We start from the raw sequence: 21,221 nt of genomic DNA, 5'->3' as shown, positions 1-21,221 counted from the left end.
AAATCTATTTATTGTTTTGTTACAGTAAGTATTTTTATCTGGTTGATCAAGTGCTTTATAAGGACGTGTTTGTGATACTCTCAGTTCAGATGCCATCGCCTCTGGGAAATGTGTTTGCATTTCATTAGAAACTAGTGATATGGTTCTTTTTAAGCTTTTGGGGGCTTTCCTGTTAGTGTTTTAAGCAATATCTTTTTCTGTCGTCAATCTGGAAAGAAACTGATCCCTTATGATCTTGCAACATGAGTATAATATAAAGACAGCGTTGTTTTATTTTAATTATTGTGATATAAAATGGGAAAAGGACTGTTTTTTACATCCAAGGTCTGGATAAAGAATTGCTACACTTGTGAAAACAAGATACTGGAACTCATTGAGAGTTGTGTTTACACTGCTTTGTAAGCAGTTGGGGAGAAGAGATAAGAACGCATGACATTGGGGTGTATGCCGAGTGAGATTTAGTGGGCAGCCAGCTACTGATTCGTTTATTTGATTTGAGATCAGCTATGAACGCCAAAGATCATTGGCTATCAGCAACTCTCTGGTTCTGGGCAGCTGAACAGTCAGCACAGGGGAGGTGGTAATGTCACTGGGCTGATGATCCAAAACCTTAGGTTAATATCCTGGCAGATGATGAAATTTGGATTCAATAAAAAAAAACTAACCAATGGCAGCCACGGCCATTTGTATAAATCCATCTGGTTTACTGCTGTCCTTTTAGGGAAAGAAATTTGCCAAACTTACCCAGTCTGGCCTACATGTGACACCAGACCCGCAGCAATATGGTTGACTGTTAATTGCCCTCTGGGCAATTAGGGATAAGCCCTAAGTGCTGAACCACATCCCATGAATGAATTTTTAAAAAAAACACTAGACCTATGCCCTCATGTTCTTGTTCCTTTAATGAGCAGGAGCAATTTCTCCTCCCCTGCTCATCACTGGGGTTTGAGATGGGTTAGTTTAAACTTTTTGAAAGTTGACTCAAATCTCCGTGAGCAGTTTAAAGGTGGTAATTGGTTATGCTTCAAGCATGATGTGAAAACAGTGAGGGGTGAATGCGTACGTACCCTGTTCTGAAACCGTGCTACAATTATTTTAGTATCAAGTGAAGTCTCTTATTAATCAGTGCCAGTAAGACTTACCTTAAAAAAAATTTTGAAATTATGGTATGGCAATCTCACCTGGTTGTTATAGGTAGAGTTGCATGCAGAGATAACCGGGTGTTCATTTTGCTATCTCATTGTTTTCACAAATAGGCTTGACTTATTTTAACTAGCAGGAATACCAGTATTTGTTGAATAGCTTGTACTTGAGTACAGACTTGGGAAATGGAACATTGAATTTTGTATATGAAATATTCCAGAAGGCAGCAAAATGGTACTCTATACCGAGAAACACTGAATATGTCTAGTGTGAATACTGTTTCTTGAATGAAATCATCCTCATAGCTGATGAACAAGGAAACTAAATTGAACTTTTTATTTCCTCTTGATGGTCTTCAGCAAATCTATAAAGTAACTTGGGATTAGTGTCAAGACCTGTGTAGTGCTTTCCAGTTCTTGAATTGTCCAAAGCTGGTAGCAGTGGCAATCATCCGCTAACAAGTATGATTGTCACCTCTGAGATTCCATGTCACTGCTAACGGGATCGGTAGGTTGTTGCGTAGCCAATGACCCCAATCCTAGAGCCACAAGTCTCACCACACATTTGGCAGCTGTTTCTGGGACCAATAAATAGAACTGACAAATGGTTGCTGGACTCAAAACCTTAACTCTGTTTCTCTCTCCACTGAAGCTGCCAGACCTGCTGAGTTTCTTCAGCAATTCCTGTTTTTGTTCCTGAACTCCAGCATCCATAGTTTATCGTTTTATTCTACATTTGGCCCCTCTGTTTCTCATCCACAAGGCTAAGATAGATAGAATTTTAATTAGTATGGGATTCAAGGGTTACAGGAAAAGAGCAGGAAAGTGGAGTTGATGCTCAGCCATGATCTCATTGATTGTCACAGCAGACTCCATGGGCCTGTTGGCCTGCTTCAGCCATGTCTTGCGGTTTAAACCTTTTGAGATATCTGCATTCTTTCAATTTTGGTCTCTTGTGCATCTCTGATTTTAATTGCTGCACCTTTAGCAGTTATGCATTCATGCTCTGGAATTCCCTCTCTTAACCCCTCTGCCTCTTTACTTTTTACGATGTTCCTTAAAACCTGCCTCTTTGATCAAGATTTTGGTCACCTGTTGAACCTGATATCTCATTCTGTACCTTGATGTTAAATGTTTTTTTGATCAATATACTATTTTCTTGGGACTTATGTTAATTGTACTAAAAATGAATACAAAGGTGAAAATTACTGGGAAAACTCAGGTCTGGCAGCATCTGTGGAGAAAGCAGAGTTAAGGTTTCTGATTTCCAGCACCTGCAGTTTTTTCTTTTCAAAAACAAAACAAAAATACACTGTTGTTAAGAAATAATTATTGATGGGAACACCAGAGTGCACTTTGGCAGGTGCAAGTGCAGCCTTGGTTAATAGACTTTTACTATTGCATTAGGTATGTTTGCTGAGATCTGTGGAACTTGTACCCTTAACCCTCTGGACAGTGCACTCGCCTTCAAATTAAGCAGCCACACCTGGCACCAAATATGCAGTGATGCTGCCTGCCCGAGTCATGAGAAAGCCATGAGAAGTGAAGCTTCTCTTGGCATCTAGCGCTATAAAGTGTTGTGATTTTAATATTACTAAAAGCGTGCAAACTGTTGAAAGGCATTTTCTACTTTTGCAAATGGTGAATAACTTGTCCATAACTTTTGTTGCAGTCTGACTTGCTGTGTCCAGGCCAGTCTTTCATTATCCAAGAGCTCATCCAGTCAGAGCCGCCAAAATAGCTGGGCCAGGCAAGAAGCGACGAAATCCTGAGCCAGACCCCATTAGTGACGCAAGCAGAGCTCCCGTGTTGGCCAAGAAACTGAAAATGGCCAGCACGGCTGAGAACAGGAAGAAACTGGGTTGGAATCAGGAGGAAACCACAAACAAGAAAAAACTGAAGGACAAAGTCAACCAAGAGAACAAGGATGGGAAGACTACTGTCGGTAGTGAGCCTAAGAAAGGTAAATCAGATAGTGATGGTCCAGTCTGAGTCAAGAAAATAGTTTCCCCATTACGTGCCATCTTGGAACTATGATAAGAGGCATACAAACAAGGAACAGAAGTGGGTCATTCAACACCTCAAATCTACTCTGCCATTCAGTAAGATCATGGCTAATCTGATTGTAACCCCAAATCTGCATTCCTACCCAGCCCTGACAACGTTTTCACTCCCTGAAGAGGTGAAGAAAGTATCCACCACTGCTGTGAAACTATTCAAGGATACCACTGCCTTTTCATTCATAGTTTCATAGAGCCCCTACACTGTGGAAACAGGCCCTTCGGCCCAACAAGTCCACACCGACCCTCAGAGCATTCCACCCAGACCCCATCCCCCTGTAACCCACCTAATTTACACATTCCTGAACACTATGGGCAATTTAGCCTGGCCAATCTACCTAGCCCATACATCTTTGGACTGTGGGAGGAAACTGGAGCACCTGGAGGAAATCTACGCAGACACGTGGAGAACGTGCACGCTCCACACGTACAGTCGCCTGAGGGTGGAATCGAACCTGGGTCCCTGGCACTGTGAGGCAGCAGTGCTAACCATGGAGCCCCCGTGCTGCCCCCCGAAGAAAACCAGAAGAAAAACACTCAAACCTCCAGAAGAATTTGGTTTTTCCTCTGTTTTTAAATGGGTGATTCCTGATTTTTTTTCTTTTAAACAGGGGTCCTATGTTCTAGGTTTCCCCACAATGGGGGCATCCTTTTCACATCTACCCTGGCAAGAGTCCACAGGATCTTTTATTTCAATCAAGTCCCCTCTTACTGTTCTAAACTCAGAGGATACAAGTAACATTTTTTCTGTTGCATGGGTACTGCGAGGTTCCACTATCATTCTCGGACCTCTAAGGCCCATGCAGTGGGAAGAATATTATAGGCAATGTTGGATGCAAGCCTAGCCCGTTCAACCTTTCCATGTAAGATGCTACCCTCAACTGCCATTCCAGGTACTAGTCTAGTAAGCCATCTCTGAACTGCTTTCTAAATATTTGCAATCATTCCATAAATGAGGTGACCAAAACTCTATACAGTACTCCAGATGCAGTCTCACCAATACCCTTTTTAACTCCAGTGTAACTTTCCTTGTGATAAATGTTAACATTTCATGTAGCTTTCCTAACAATGAAATGGTAGAGAAGCTAAATTGCATCTATTTTCACTGAGGAAGATACCAGAAGTCTTTCAGAACTAGGGATCTGGGTGGCTTGGGAGAATGAGGAATTGAAGGAAATTAGTATTTCTTCCTTTAATAAAAGAAAAGGCTACAAGGAAAGAAAATGATGGTCTACCTTCCAGAGTGATGAACAAGCTGGCTAGAGAGAGTTGTTGCATTGGTGATTCTCTTCCAAAATTCTACTGATTCTGGAATGAGAGGTAGCAAATGTCACGGCACTATTTAAGAAGGGAGTGAGAGAAAAAATAGGAGGTATAGACCTGCTAGCCTTGCACAAATAGTGTGGAAAATGCTAGAATCTATTAAAAAAGGATAAATAGACACCTGGTTGATAATGATCTGATTGGGTGCAGTCAACGTGGATCTGGGAATGGGAATTTGTGATTAACAAACTTGGAGTTTTTTGAAGATGTTGCTCACAAAATTATAAAAGACCGTCAGTGAATGCCATGTACTTAAATTTTCAGAAGGCTTTTGCTAAAGTCCCACATAGGGGGCAGATTATAAAAACTAAAGCACAAGAGATAGCATAGATTAATGATTGGCTAACAGACAGAAAACAGAGTGTAGTAATAAATGGGTCATTCTTGCAAATGGAAGGCTGTAACTAATGTACCGCGAGTTTCAGTACTTGCTAGTACTAGCTGTTCACGATCTGTATCAATGATTTGATAGGTGGGAACGAAGTGCTGTATTTCCAAATTTGCAGATAATAAAGTTAAATGGAAATGTGTGTCCTTCAGGAGATTTTGGACAAGTTTGTTAAATGGGCACGAATCTGGCATACAACATAGTGTGGAAAAATATGTGGTTATAGCCTTTGGAACGAGAAACTGATCTGCAGAATATTTCTTTAAATGGAAATAGGTTAGAAAGTATAGATGTATGAAGGACCTAAGTGTTTTTATTGATAAGTGACTAAAGGCCACTAGGTGCAGCAGACTGTTGGGAAGGCTAATAGAATGTTAACATTTTAATTCAGGGTTATGGACCAAATACTGGGTATAGGGAATGTGGGATAGACTAGGTGGCTTGGTCTTTGACTAGTGCAGGAATGGAGGAGCAGAGCTGTCTGCTGTGCTGTAAATGTTCTGTGATTCTAATTTGCATTTGTGTAGCCCCTGTACCTTAGTAAAAGGAGCAAAGGGGTTTTGCTGGAGCATTGTCAAACAAAGTTTGACTGAAAGCAGAAGAGAATATTGGGACTGGAGATCAAAAGCATGACCGAAGATTTGTTTTAACCAGACTATTAAAGAAAGTAAGAGAAGGAGCTTGAAGGGGAATTTCCAAAGTTTGGAGTCTAGAATGCTGAAAGCATCTTTGCTAATGGCAAAGACTTGAAAATTGGGGAATTGACTAGAAGTCAGGACAAGTGGAGCATAGATCCTGTAGGGTTCAAAGAACAGTACAGCGCAAGGTTCTTGGGCCTGGAGTAGATTTGCAGACATGTCAAGTGGCTGTGAAAGGGTTTGAAAACAGATGAAAATTGTAGAATTGGCATTGCTAAACTGGCAGCCATGCAGGCCTGCAATCATGCGTGATTGTGGGTCAACTGGGCTTGCTGTTATTTCAGATCAATACAGCAATCTATTTATAGCTGCATTTTTACTTTATTAGTTTGTCCTCTATGACTTTAAACTAAATTTTACGATGCATTAGAAAGTTGATGTGAGAATCCTTGTAGCAGTTTCTCTAGTGGAGGGTGCGAAGTTATTAATTTTGGGTTGACTAATGAAAAATATTATCTGCTTCTGAGAAGTTGTAAAGTGTGATATTAATGCAAGCTTTGTCTTAGTTCTCAGAATTGTGGAAGTGAATAACAGCACGAGGTTGACTGAATTACATTGTGTTTTGGGTAGATACAAACTGTTTGACCCAGCCAGAGGCTTACTTTCTTCAGCTTCCTCCTGTCTTTTCTCATCTAAGTCTGAAGTCATATCATTTATTACCATCTCCCTCAAATGGGTATTTAGCTCCCCTTAAATGCCTCTGTACTGCTGAAATAAAATCAAAATGCTCGAGAAACTTGGCAGATCTGGCAGCAGCTGTGGAGAGAGAACCAAACTTAAGGTCCGAATCCGACAGGACCCTTCTCTCAAACTGTGGAGAGAGGTGTATATTTTCTTTTCTGAATCCCCTATTAGATTCCTTAGTGACTCACTCACATTGGTGGGCTTTTGTTAAGCTCTTCCCCATGGGACAAAATTATCTCTCTCTCCGTTCAGTCAAAACCTTTCATTGATTTGAAGACCTCTTCAGTCACACTTGTTATTGTTTTCTAAGAGAAAAGTCCCAGCCTGTCAATTCTTTCCTGATATGTGGACCCCGATTTTCTGGTGTCACCCTTGTAAATCATGTCTGCTGTCTCCTGTGCCTCTGTCCTTTTCATAATATGGCTGCCAGAATTGTATAAAATACTCCCAATTGTGGCCTAACCAAAGTTTTAATATACCTTCCCCAATTTGCCATTCTTACCCCACTCAAAATAGAGCCTTGGTTTAGACTTTTGTGACCATATTGACCAGTTGCATGATGCTTAGTTATTGTGTGTTTGTACTCAGGGGGCCCTTTGTTTCTGTTCCCCATCTCGGCTCTCACTTTTTGTAATAAGTGACCTTGCTTATTGTGTTGTTGTCATAAATATTCTGGAGCCATTTTGATCACAGCTTATGCTACCTACCCATGACTCCTGCTGTACCCTCACAGGGTTGGGGAGATGGGGGAGACAGAGCAACTGTCAGTATTCCTGCAGCCTGTTGCACAGCTATGTTGGTAAAAGCTGTGAAGCAGGAAGCAGAACATTCCAAAGAGCAGAAATATTAATTGATTTACTTTATTTAAATTTTATAAGGCCAAAACAACTGAAGTATTTGGACTGTTGGTTCGAGTTTGCTTGAGTAGACTGTTTGTTTGTCATTTTCTTGAACATGATTATTGATGATTCTCAAGAAATGAAATCCTTTTAATTTTTTAAGATGCCCAGACCGATGTGAACAGTTGCTGATTGTCCTATTGCACTAGTCTGTTGCATGCTAATCAATTCACTGGCCATGAAACACTGAATTTGGCCACAAACAGAAGCTGTGACCAATTTGGAAAATGTAAACTTTTAGAATACTTCATTTAATATGGGGATACAGAAAAATTTTGCCTTCTGAACATACCTGATCTATTGAATCTGTTTCTGTATATTGTGATTGTTAGATTTGCCAAGCAATGAGGATGCATTGCAAGGGATAGACAGTAACGGTAAGTCTCAAAGCTTGCCTGTGCTTTAGTTGTTCTGTAGCTGAATGCATTTAATAGCAGTGAGTGTGGGATTTCAGGGAGTGCTCCCCATTTTTGGCCTGAATGTTTGTTGCTATCTATAACCCAAATGCATTAAATTGCTTTAAAGCATATTGTGTTTGTATTTAACTGGAACTAATGGAATAGTAAGAAACTTTGACAGACAACTGAACAGAGGACTAGTTTGTGGATAGGCGAATTGGTACTGGATTTTGCTGAAGTATGGTTGGGCAGGGTGCAAAATTCATGTGCAGGGACTTATAACCATTACTAGACAATGAATTGATAGATTCTGTCCTTCTAAGTTGAGTTATGTCTGAGGGACTGTTTTTGAGCTCTGTATAACTGTGGTGAAGAAGTGACATTTTTAGATCAGTTACTTAAGAGTAGTTTGCAGTGACATACTAAACTAGTTTACAGCAAGACCATCTGGATTATTTAAATGCCATTCTCTTAAGAAAATAAATAGTGGCATAGTGGATCTTTGCCCTTCGAAGCACAAATAATTAAACATTTCCTCATTGCTTTTGTAAATTATGCTTCTAGATGCATCTTTGCTTTTAGTCGAATTTATGTGCTTCATAATTCCACAGATACAGGAGCAGAATTAAGCCATTTGGCTCATCAAGCCTACTCTGCCTTTCAATCATGGCTAATGTGTTTCTTAACCCCATTCTCCTGCCTTCTCCCTGTAACATCTGATCCCGTTACTAATCAACCTGTCTATCTCAATCTTAAATGCACTGAATTACTTGGTCTCACTACCTTCTGCGGCAATGAGTTGTACAGATTAACAACCCTTGGCTGAACAAATTCATCCTCGTAATGACGTGCCAACATACCAAACTTCGTGTACTTCATTTAAACTCTTCACAATACGGATGTACTTCTGTTCCTTGGTCTAAAGTTGATGATGTCTTGGAGCATACCTCTTTTTGGCTCTGCTGTCTAAGAATGGTAGACAGTACCAGTTCAGTTGAGTTGAGGCAAAGTTTTTATTTGGGTCGGCAGTGTGGCTGCTGATTTTTCTGTTTTTCATGGAAAAACATCCAAGGATTGCATCCTAACCTTGGTGCACATCAGTGAGTGCTGTATATCCCGTCAGCACTATGGGTGATGTTCGGATTTAGTTGATGCCAGTGCCCTAATCTAGGATGGCCCCAGCACACCTTTGGCATGGTTTGTTCTGAAAGAAGCGTTTTTTAATTCAGTTGTGGGATGTCAGTATCACTTGCAAAGTCAATATTTATTATACATCCGTAATTGCCCTGACAGTAATTAAGAGTCACTTTCATCGCTATAGGTCTGGAGTCATGTATAGCCAAGTCAAGGATGGATGTCCTGTCCTTAGGACATTAGTGAATCAGGTCAGTTTTTAAGGCAGTGCACGGTGGCTATATGTTTGCCATTAGGCCAGGTTTCCATTCAGGAGTTTTAATGAATTCCCCTTTCCCCACCTGTCATAGTGGGATTTGAACACATGACCCCAGAACATCAGCCTGGTGTTCTACAATGCTAATCCAATGACACTGCCTCTCTGTTTGAAAAACTCGTAGTCTCTATCTGCTTTCATTTATCTTTACCATGATGTGAGATAGGGAGCTAATACCTCATGATCCACATTCACTGTGATGTTGAGATCAGATTAGCCATGAGAGGTAAAGATGTTCTGACTTGGGATTCTGCTGATGGCAGAATCAATCTCTTAACTGTTCTTTTGCCTTTGTAGTGGAGTAAACTGTTGAAGCATAGATACTCATGAGGTTAACTGGCCCAGTTTTGGTTCAGTCAGACAGAAAGAACATGTGCGAACTATTCCTATACTTGAGTACACGTGACAATAAAATCTAATTCTATTTCTGTTTGAGGGAGGGTTTCTATTATCAAGAGGAGCAAGTTCCTTATTGCAAAATCTAAACCTTGCTCATTCACTCCTTCGAATCCTGTCCTGCCAAATGAATGTGAAACGTTTTTCTTTCAGTGACCTCTCGGTGAGCCTTGTCTCTTGTAGCCATCGAGTTCCATGTTGATCACGCTGTCTTGTGTGTTCACAAAGCCATACAACTCTTTGCAATTGGCTTGCATTTTAAAGTGTCCAGTTTATAACCATCTAATTAGACAGACATCAAAGTAACTGGCCTGTCGTTTCCTGTTTTCTGGTTCTCTCTCTTGAATAAAGAGGTTATATTTGCTACTTTCTTGAATCTAATGGAACCTTTACAGAATGTAGGAATTTTTTGGAAAATTAAACCACATCTACCTCATTACCACCTCTCTTGAGACCACAAAATGAAGTCCATCAACACCAAAGGTTTGTCAGCCTGCAGCTCCATAAGTTTGCTTGGCACTACTTCCTCAATGACTGCAATTTCGCCAAGTTCTTTTCTTGTTCCATCACCTGAATGCAGGTATTACAAGAATTTTTTAACCTTCTATCATGAAGTCAAAATAAAATATTTGTTCCTTTCGTATGCACTTTCCTTATTATCTGTTAACTTCTTATTCTCACTCATTGGAGGATCAATTAAATCACATTTAACCAATTATTGGAGTTCTTGGAAGGAATAACATGTACTGTGGATACAGGGGAGACTTTGACTTCCTGTACTTGGGTTTCCAGAGACATTTAATAAGACGCCACATACCTATTTTTAACCAACCTGTTCAGACATGTTAATACAAACCTCTGGAGCAGGTGGGACTTGAACTCAGGCCAACTAGCCCAGTGATAGGGTTCATTACCATTGTTCCACAAGAACCCTATAAGGTACCACACATTTATGGTGTAAAGTAGGAACTCAAGGTGTCGTGGATAACATGTTAGCATGGTTAGAAAGTTAGCCATCAGAAAACAGATTAAGTGTCAATAGGTTTTTTTTTATTGGCAGGATTTGATGAGTGGAGTACTGCTGGGATCTGTGCAAGGGCCTCAGCTTTTTACATTTTATGACTTAGATAAAAGGGGGGGCAAAGTCATTGTGGCAAAATTTGCAGATGCTACAAAGGCAGGTAGAAACGTCTGTTGTAAAGAGGCCATCAGGGGGACTGAGGCACTTTTAATATTACGGTTGCTGTTTTAGGGCAGGGAAAAGAATTTTATTCTTGGCATTATGCACCCTTGGAATGTTGCTTCAAGTTGGTGACAGGAGGATGACTGAATATTTTTTAAGGCCAAGGTAGATTCTTGTTGGGCATGTGAATAAAAGATCTTTGGAAGAAGATGGGAATGTGGAATTTGAAACAAACTGATCAACCATGGTCTTTTGAATGGTGGAGTGGGCTCTTGCGTTCAAATGGCCTGCTTCTCCTAATCCGTATGTTCATATGTTATCGAGCAGCTGCAAGTCGTCCATTGGTCCTGTACACGTGGTCCTGATGTTCCAACATGCTAGTCGAAGAGTTGGCATCTTACTATTGGTTTGTTTGCCTCGTGCAATGGATTCCATCCACTTGTTGAACGGGGATGTCTCGGCTCTTACCAGCCATTGAAATAGAAGGACTGTGGCAGGTCAGTACCTTACGAGTCGGACGTTAAGGGGAGCACTGGCTGATCAGTGGGAGATGATGGCCTCTTCTGCAGTCTGAGACAACCCATTGCATCCATTCTATATATCAGTCTAGTTTGGGCTTATTCACCTGCTGCCTCCCATACCATGTTAACACTTTGCAGTGAAATTGGAATATGCTCTCCAGAGGACGAGCAACATTTATGGAGATCCTGGACTAGCTAAATGTCAGGGCCCCAGTTCAGCATCCTGAGTTGACTACAAAGGAATGCTGATGTTATAATTGTTGCCAGCTTAGTTGCAGGTTGCCACAAAGCTGACATATTTAGACGTCAGTTTGCCATAATTTAGCTAAGTTGGCTGAATAGCTGGGTTGAGATGCAGAGTGGTGCCAACAGAGCAGGTTCAGTTCCCATTCTGCCTCCTAACTCTTGCCCCTTGTCTGAGTCTTGGTTATCCTCCACTTAAACACCCCACCAGTCATCTTTCTCTCATGAGAAAGCAGCCTGTGGTCCTCTGGATTTGTGGTGACTTTCAACTTTTTTGGGCTCCACTCCAGATTTTTTTCCCTTAGTTTACTCCCAAAGCCTTTAACTCAATTATAATCTCAACTCAACTCAACCCAACCTAAGGTATCCACAAGAAAATGAAGCTATTTACCCAAACCTGGAAGTTTGATTCATAATGTCAAGGTGTATCAACATGCTCCTGGGCCTGCATACTGCATGTTTGGGGACCAAATACTTTCCCAGTACCTGTGAAGATTTAGCCTTGATGGGACCATGAATGACTCCGTTTCCAGGTGTTGTTCCAGGTGTTGTCACAGGTAAGTCCAGCTGAGGATATGCCAATGGAGAGACTGCATGCTGACTTGCACGCTGTGTTCTTTTTTTGGATTTCTGATAGCCGGTGGTGTAGGCTGGAAATGAGATGCAAGCTAGTACACACAAGTGGAAAGCATGCTAACTCTCTTCACCCACAAGATGCAAAACATCAACATTTTGGGAACAAATTGGAAAACTACTTGCAACTCAAACGATCACTTCTCATTTCAGACATAATGCACTAATGCTCAAGCAATCAGCCTTTTCTGTCACATTAATAACATTATTAAGCCATTGTTTATGTTGCAGATATGCAATAGAATTTATACAATGCTTGAACTTGAGAGTTCAAATATTGCACATTTGTAGAGATACATGGGTGGCTGCTGAACGTGGGAATGAGCACAATAAGTAAAGCCTGCTCAAATTTCAGAGTTGGAGAAGGACTATGCCAATATGAAGGTATGAAGATAGTGGTAATGGAGTCACTTACCTGATAAGCCCTTGTTTGTTTGTAATATTTCCTTGGTTTTTCTTTACCATCTGAACGTGGAGGAGTCAAACTGCTTGCTGGTGTGCTGATGATTTAATCTGCATGGTATCAATTCACTTGAGGCTCAACTCTGCAGTGATGTGAGATGTGTGGCAACCAGTTAAGTTTGAAAACACTAAGTGGTTAATGTTTTTGTAAAGTTGACTATTCTTTGTCCATGGCTGTAGTCCAGATGAACTGTTGGGCAGCTCGCTCAAAGCACTCTGCTCTTTCACACACATACTAGAATAAGATGTGCTTCTACACTTGTTTTGGAACCCAGCATAGTAAATAATGGGGTCTCAAAGGTTTGGTATTCTGAAATTTGAATATTTTTAAAGCTTAAAGCAAATGCCGATAACTGAGAGAGACTTTAGATTTCACTTGAGTCGGGCAGTCCTATGAAGCCCTTAGGACAGGATGGCTGTATAGAGCAGTGCTCCTGAGAAGAAAATGACAGATATAGTGAATCTGATTACCTTTGAGTCAAGAGTTATTGTTAGTCCAGACGAGAAGTGTTGGGATAAAAATGTTGAAGAGATTACTTAAAGATGAGAGCAGTGAAGTTTGTGTGCATGGGAGCTCCAAGGAGAAGCTTCAGCAATTCCAGTCTGTTGAAATGTCCACTAACTTAATCCTACAGACTCTAGTGTGAATGTTGAGAGTGGCATTAAGGGAAATCTACGTGTGTTTTAAATATTATACAAAAGTTGTTTTATTTGTTTTCAATTTATATAATCATACAGCACAGAAACAGACCCTTTGGTCCAACTCGTCCATACCAACCAAGTTTCCCAAACCAAACTAGTCCCATTTGCCTGCAGTTAGCCCATATCCCTGTAAATCTTTCCTATTCATGAAACTGTCCAAGTATCTTTTAAATGTTGTAACAATACCTGCATTCAACACTTCCTCTGGCAGTTCATTTCACATACGAACTACCTGCTATGTGCAAATGTTGTCCCTTGCGTCCCTTTTAAATCTGTCTCCTCTCATCTTAAAAATATGCCTCCTAGTTTTAAACTCCCCCACTCTGGGAAAACGTCCTTTGCTATTCACCTTCTATATGCTGCTCATGATTTTATAAATCTCTATGAGGCCACCCCTCAACCTCCTATGCTGCAGTGGTAAAAGGCTCCACCCAATCCAGCCTATTTTCATAACTCAAGCGCTCCATTCCCAGCACATTCTGGTAGATCTTTTCTGACCCCTCTCCAATTTAATGATGTACTTTCCATAGCAGGGCGACCAGAATTGCATACAGTACTCCAAAAGTGGCCTCACCAACATCATTAGATTAACAGAACATATTTTTTGCACACGAAAGTATGATTTTGACTGGTCAAAGAGATGTTAACTCAAGGGCACAGAGTTTAAGATGGTCAGGAGTATGTTTTTAAACTTCTGCGTCCCAGTAATTATGCTGGTTCTCGCTAACAATCATAGCAGGAAGAGAGATGACAATTTTTCTGAAACAAAATAAATCTTTTTTGTCTATATCCAAGAAACATAAATCGGGGAAATATGGAATGGGAAGCCAAGGAGGAGCAGTAGCAAATAATTTGAGGCTGAAAATTGAGAATTACTCGGTGAAGATGGGGTGACAATTTTAAAATGTAGCACCCCAATACGGTACAGCATTAAGTTAGAAAGGGTTAGGTTTACTGTACAGATTTTATGTAGTTAAGTGTCATATGATCAAAGTTAATCTCTTTAATTATATTTCAGGCTGGTGATTTTTAATTGCCCACTAATCTTGTCAAGTGTTGTCAGTATTAGCACCGTAACTGCTGTAAGTTGCTTTCAGTTGAGTTTGCCAGCGTTATGGAAAGGTGTTGCTGTTGTAACTAATCATACACAAGAAACCCCTCGCTGGAGGAATCAAGCAGACTTTCACCTGAGTTACAAGTCACGTTCTCCTGAAGTTTTATACTTTAGAATGTTAATTGATAACATTTACCCCAATTATAACTCCACTTATCTGCTAATTAATTTGATTTTGACCAATAGGAGCTAAGTGACCAGTTGTGCTGTTGATCACACTGTCATTTGGGTGCATTCTAGGGATGTGGAGCTGGGCAACAGAGTAAATCACATTGCTGTGGATCTGGAGTCACATGTAGGGCAAATCAGGTAAAGTTGGCAGTTTCCCATTCATGGTCATCATTAGACTATTAATTTCAGATTTTTTTTATTGAATTCAAATTCCACCATCTGTCGCAGTAGAATTTGAACTTGGGTCCCCAGCACATTACCTGGGTCTTTGAATTCACAGTCCATGATAATACCACTAGGCCGTTCCCCCCAGTCTGTCAAACCTTAGTACGTTAACATTTGTTGCACATTTCCCACACTACAACAGTTACTTAAACCACTGGCTGTAAAGTACTTTAGGATATACTGAAATTGGAAGAAGAGCCCGACCACAGCAGGAAGTCATTCAGGCCTTGAAGAGAGTTCCATAGGAAGAGCAGTAGTTTATTCAGCCCCTCAAGTCTATTCTACCGTACATTAGGATTACGGCTGACCTGTGGCCTAACTCCATATACCTGCCTTTGGCCCATATCCCTCACTACCTTTGCTTAACAAAGGATTGTCTATCTCCGACTTAAAACTAACAACTGATCCAGCATCCACTGCCATTGATGATTGATTTGTTTCTTAACTCTATCAAATCATGGTTCTACATCCTTTATTATCCTTGGCTAGTTTAAAAAAAAATCACTTTTAGATTTAAAATATTAATTGAGCTAACATCTTCTAGTTTTTATGGTACCGAGTTCCACACTACTGTTTTAAACTACTGTTTTAGAAAGTGTTTCCTATCTTCTATCCTGAAAAGCTTTGATTTTAAGGTTACAGGATGATTTAATAGTCCTGTTTTAAAATTTTGAAAGGAATTGCTAGAAGAGGTAAACACCCAGATTCAATCTCCACATGGTAATTTCCTGGGAAATTTAAACTTCTAATGGGTGGCGGCTCTGAGTTGAAGACTTTAGAGGGCTTTTATTCACTCACTTGGCCCCTGACCCTTGCTTCAAAATTTAACCAGACACTTGACAATTGGCCAAACATTTGGTTTAGAAATGCCACGTTTTTGTCTCTTGGTTTCCAATAGTTGTACTTGAGGCAGATTTGTTTCTAAAGGCTCTGTTGGTTCAATTTGAAGAAAAAGGTGGTCACTTGTTGGTCTAGGACCAGGAGGCGTAACGGCTTGAGAGTTCCACACTTCTGCCTCTTGCTGCGTGAAAATGTGTTTCCTGAATGGTCTGGCTTTGATTTTAAGGTTATGCCTCTATCTATCCTGTCAGTCTTTTCCAAAACCCTAAAAGCCTCCAAATCATTTGGCAGGCTTCTGGGCTTTCAGGAATACATGTTGCTTTAAAATCCTGTCTAAGAAAGCATGTGGCTTAAACTAAACATTTAGCAAGCTGTCTGGTGAGGTAATTGCTGAAATGTTTACCAAGTTGAGATTTTATGATCTACAGAAAGAGACAGGTGGCTGTGGGCCCAAAACAGGTTCAGTTTGGAAGAAAAGATCCATACCAGCTGAAGGGCAGTTTAAGTTTTTGACAACCTCCAGGTCAATAAGGCTGGAAAGGAGACTTGAGCTTTTTCAAAACTTCAAAGTAGTCAAAAATGCAGAAAGGTCACCAAGTTGGCCTGTCGCTGTCTCCAAGAAAAATAGACAATCACGTCTGGTGAATGTGCAGAAAGGTGTTCAAACCGAAATGCTTCCCACCTCTGTTTCATAAAATTTTAGGGTGAATCTTGGAGTGATGATTCACTGGGGTTAAGCATCTGTAAAAGACATTGCTGGGGAACAAGTGTTGAAGCTATCCTTTTGCTGTTTACGGTGAGATCTTTTGAAATGATCATGAGCATTTTTTCCCTCTTTTGTGTGATGTTCCTTTGTTAAAAATACACTAGCAATGCCATGAATATGTTGATTAACAACCAAAACGAACCAAATTGCAAAAATAATGCTTTTGATCTATTAAGCCAGATTTTGCTCTGGAACTTGAGTCGTCCAATTTTACCAATGGCCTGTTTAATCTTAAATTTGACTCTTCGAGCCCTGTTAATATTCTGGTATTGCCAGTGCCAACATGTATTCAAAGTGCAGTGTCCAGAACTGTGCGCAGTACTCATGTTTGTGTTTTTAATGCTATTTTCTTTGTTCTTGATTCGTTCCAACCTTCCAGCGTTGTTAGCAAGATTGCACAGTTTCATTTTAAACCCTCACATCATTTTTTGTCTACTTAGGACAATGTTTGACTCCTGTTTGCTTCAAAAACTGTTAGTGATTTCTGTATCTGGGAATATTGCAGACCATGCATAAACTGGCTGCATTTCTTTAGTGTGAGGCCCATTCTAGTACTGACAGTAAACTTGCTTAGTTATTGCAAAGGTGCCAATTACTGAATTTCCTATCTAAACTCCAATTTACAAAATTATCGATCCAGGAAGTTCCTATTGTTTAACAGACATGGGGGTGGCCTGATGAAATTTCAACAATCAAGAGGTGTTGAGTGTAATTATCCTCCCTGTTCGTATTATCAAATCTCTGCTCCCTATGGCTCTTACCGTCTTACTCCTGCTAAAGGATCTAACTTTGACCCATCATTTTTACAAGGGCTCCTGACAGTCAAGGCAATTTCCACAAGTAGAGAAAGTCATGCATGGGAGTCAGTTAGCTCAGTTGACTGGCAGGTTTTCAATACAGAATGACTTCAACAACGTAGGTTCCATTCCCGCATGAGTTGAGCTACCAGAACGAAATCTCCTTCTCAACCTCTCTCCTTGCTTGTCGTGCAGTGACTCTCAGGTTAAACCACCGCCAGTTGTGTGTCTCTCTGAGCAGCCCTCTGATCCAGTAAGGCTATGGTGACTAATTCATGTGTAGGGCAATACCATGTCCCAATCATTGAAAGAGGATCCATAGGATGTCCGCTCCCACCCTTCTTTCTGCCTGAGAGGCACATTGTAACATTATTCAACCAAGATTCTTGTAAGTAAAATATAAGCTGGGGGAGAAAAGCATGTCATTAACCTGTACGAAAGGTGAAAATGCTAGAAATTTCCAGCAGATCAGACAGCATCCAATGTCTGAGAATATCAGACTTAATGTTTCAATTTTGTGACAATAGATCATTCATCTGGTAGTGTAGCTTTTGGGTTTCATAATCCATAGAAGTACAGAATTGTTACAGTGCAGAAGGAGTCCATTTGACCCATCGTGCCTGCAGAGGTTCTGTTATTTAGTGTCAATCTCCTGCATTTTCACCATTCAAAATCATCATAGTCTCTACGTTATTAACTCAACCTTCAACGAATTTGCAGTGATACATATAGAGGCTTCTTAGCAACTCGCATGATATAGGCAGCGCTAAGCTCAAAAATGAAAGTGTATTGGTTGATCATTCTGGTCACTGTCTTTTTTTTAGCTGTTGAAACCAAACCTTGTCCTGAAGCAGTGTTTGATATTATTTTATAAACATCCTTGATGATTCACCTGTTTAAAATGCAGTGAATTTACTTACTTTCAACTCTTTAGCCACTTGAATATTTGCCTTAATGACAATGTTTCCATCTCGTGAATTAGAAGGACAATACTGTGGACAGTGGAAATCTGAAATAAAAGCATAAAATACTTTGCTGTAGTATTTCAAGTGCTTTTTGTTTCATTTGAATGAGGTGGTCCTGGAATAAGTTTCATTCCAACTCGTTCTGGCATGAGAAAACAGAGCCCTTGTTCAGAATTCTAGGTTGACATCCAGCAGGATAGTGTGTTCCACTACTTCACAGTGCTCCACCAGAGAAGAGCATGAAGACATGAAAGCACCAGTAGTGCCATTTTGTTGATTGGTCTGTGAATCCTTCAATGACGTCACACTGTTCTCCTAGGGCCAGATTGAAAAACAACTCATGCTAGCAATTCAGTCTGGTCTAGGCCTGCAGTTTATATATAAAATACTGTTTTTGTTCAGAGCACTAACAATTTGATCTTCAAGCAGCAAGCTCGTTCATCCAGATCAAATAATTGGCTTATGTTCGCAGACAAACGGGCTCCAGTTACCATTTTGGAGTTTGCCAGCAACCAATTTCCACTTTCTGCTTTGCTCCATTCAAAGTTATTAGTTTAGAAATGTTTACCCATTTGTAGCTTTTGTCTTGCACGCAACTAATGTCCATTCCAATGCAGCTGCCTAATTTATCTGTTGTATTCCAGATTTGGTTATTATAATTTGCTCTAAATCGTCCATTTTGAAATGCAGTGTGAATTTAAGTGAAACGTATTCTCTTGTGATGTTAGCTCTATTGCATTCAGATTTTGTCTGTATTTCCAGTTCAGAATGATACCAATATGGATGGTTTAGCCTTTAAACAGACTCAAAAGCTTGCTTCCCATTAAATTACTATAAAATGTAAAGGTAAGCCTGATAAATACTCATTCTATTGTTTTAAACATACTCCAATAACATTCCCCTGCTGGTATCTCTTAAGGTGTTCATTTTCAAAGGAGTAGCAAGTGAAATGTCTTTCAAACCAATCTCAGACTTTAGTTTCCAGATGTATTGGTACGTCACATTTAACTCTAGAACTGTGTTTCTTTTTTTAGAGCTGTTCATCGACTGGAAACAGAATGCAGATGAAGTCATAGTGAAGCTGAAGTCAGGAGAGGGGAACCTGAAAGTTGATGAGGTTGATGCAGCTTTCACAGACACTGACTGTGTGGTTACACTGCCAGGTGAGAACAGTAAATTTTACGGCAGCGAAATTGTGGCTGATCATAATTCCGGTCTCGTACGGACAGGAGCAGTGTCCAGGATGTGATCATGTCTGTATGAGGCCAACTCATCAAGTGCCTTACCCTTTGTAGGTTCTTTATTGGTCCCCTTTTTAATCCTGTATTTAATTGTATACACCAGACCCTGGCCTCTTGTCTCTAGTGTTCTTAATTTTTTTTTTTTGCTGAGAATACTGCTGTGATATTTATCCTGTTGTTTCCTGTACATTAACTATTCACTTAAATCTGTCTCCCTATAACACTTATGGTGTTGCATAGCAACAGTGCTGCTGTTGGCTGGAGGGACAGACTTGTATTTTCCCGGGGCTAATAGATTCTCTGACTACTGCTAACTTCCCACTAAACTATGACTATTAATAAACCATTCATTCTGAGACAGAGTGATCTCTTTTAGTAATTCTTCACTGTCTCTATTACCTAAAACCCTCCCCAGACTTCTCAGGACAGGACTCAGTGGAGTTGTTCTCCCTATACAATTGAACTAGTTCACTCTTATCATTATGTTCTTCTTTCCCCTTATCCAGTTGCTACCCATCTAGAAAGAAACTACAAAACTCTTCGACCATTCATTAAAAACAGTACCGTTGATGAGAGTTTGTTGTATGTGGCGCTGCGTTATTCCACAACGTGAATAAGCAAAGATTTTAATTTAATTTAATGCATACGTTATACTCTGTCTTTTACATTTCTTAAATTCTAACGCTTTGCTGATACAGTTTCATCATTGTGTGAGAGACATATGTGTTGGATCTAAAGCACTGGCCGTTATGATTTTGCACAAAATAAATTGTATCAACACAGACCCCCAAAACACGTTGTAAATTGCAGTAGTCAATTATGGAGTTCAGGAAACATTCTGAGGTTTGCTCTCGCACTTCATCATGACTAGGTAGCCTCCTTTGGCATTAAAGATGGAATAAGGGCCAATTATAGCGTTGGGGTGATGGTAGTTAGGAGGACAAAATACCATCTAAGCAGGATGCTCAGATATAATTTAGTACCCATTATAAATTTAGAATTCTCTTTGCGAATGTAATTTAATTTTATATTTTATTATAGTCAGATATATAAACTTGTGGGAGTACCTGTACAGTTCTATTCTGCATCTTTTTTTACAGTCCAATTTTGACTCCCTTGTTAATGTTGTAGATGGATGCCGGTGGAGTTGTCACTTCTATGAAGAGATTGAGAGTTCATGCAGCAAACTGCAATACAAGGAGAAGGGGAACTTCCTCCAGCTCATCATGCCAAAGAAGATCCCTCTGCGCACATGGCCATCCCTCATGGTACAGTGGTCAACAATATGTGTTACAACTGCTATCCCTAACATGAAAGGGTGGCATCAGCTAGGGTTAAAATAAATTATATTAGCGTGTATTGTTTGGGTGGCATTAAACTTTGATTTTAAAAGCTTCATGGTTAGAGGAGAAAGGGAAGGCTGTGGTCACAAAGAAATGTCAAGGCCTTGTGAAAGAAGAACGGAGTACATGACAGGATACATATTGACTGGGTGGCAGGAAGACTGCCGTTCATAGATCACATGGGATCTAGGCCAGCCAATTGGATACAAAATTAGCTTGAAAGGAGGAGAAAAATGGTGGTGGTAGAGGAATGCTTTTCAGACTGGAGGCCTCTGACCAGCAGTGTGCCACAAGGATCAGTGCTGGGTCCACTACTTTTCATCATTTACATAAATGATTTGGATGTGAATATAGGAGGAATGGTTAGTAAGTTTGCATGTGACACCAGAAGGGCTGGTGTAGTGGACAGTGAAGAAGGTAACCTCAGAGTACAATGGGACCTTGATCAGATGAGCCGAGGAGTGGCAGATGGAGTTTAATTTAGATAAATGTGAGCTGTTGCATTTTGGTAAGGCAAATCCGGGCAGGACTAGTACAAGTGAGTGATGGAGCCCTGGGCAGTGTTGCTGAAAAAAAA

General features: G+C 40.2%; 1 protein-coding gene across 1 annotated transcript in view; it reads left to right on the top strand.

Annotated features, from left to right (window-relative positions):
• LOC109915111 (ubiquitin carboxyl-terminal hydrolase 19) overlaps positions 1-21,221 on the top strand; it is an 89,391-nt gene that overhangs the window by 7,800 nt on the left and 60,370 nt on the right. The window contains exons 3-6 of the mRNA XM_048606655.1: positions 2,815-3,105; positions 7,527-7,571; positions 19,095-19,223; positions 20,433-20,569. Of these exons, the coding sequence (XP_048462612.1) occupies positions 2,970-3,105; positions 7,527-7,571; positions 19,095-19,223; positions 20,433-20,569 (447 nt within the window). The 5' untranslated portion in view covers positions 2,815-2,969. The remainder of the gene's footprint in view (positions 1-2,814; positions 3,106-7,526; positions 7,572-19,094; positions 19,224-20,432; positions 20,570-21,221) is intronic.

The sequence above is a fragment of the Rhincodon typus genome, chromosome 16 (assembly GCF_021869965.1).
Source record: "Rhincodon typus isolate 14 chromosome 16, sRhiTyp1.1, whole genome shotgun sequence".
Lineage (NCBI taxonomy): Eukaryota > Metazoa > Chordata > Chondrichthyes > Orectolobiformes > Rhincodontidae > Rhincodon > Rhincodon typus.
This window is presented reverse-complemented; position numbering and strand designations above follow the sequence as displayed.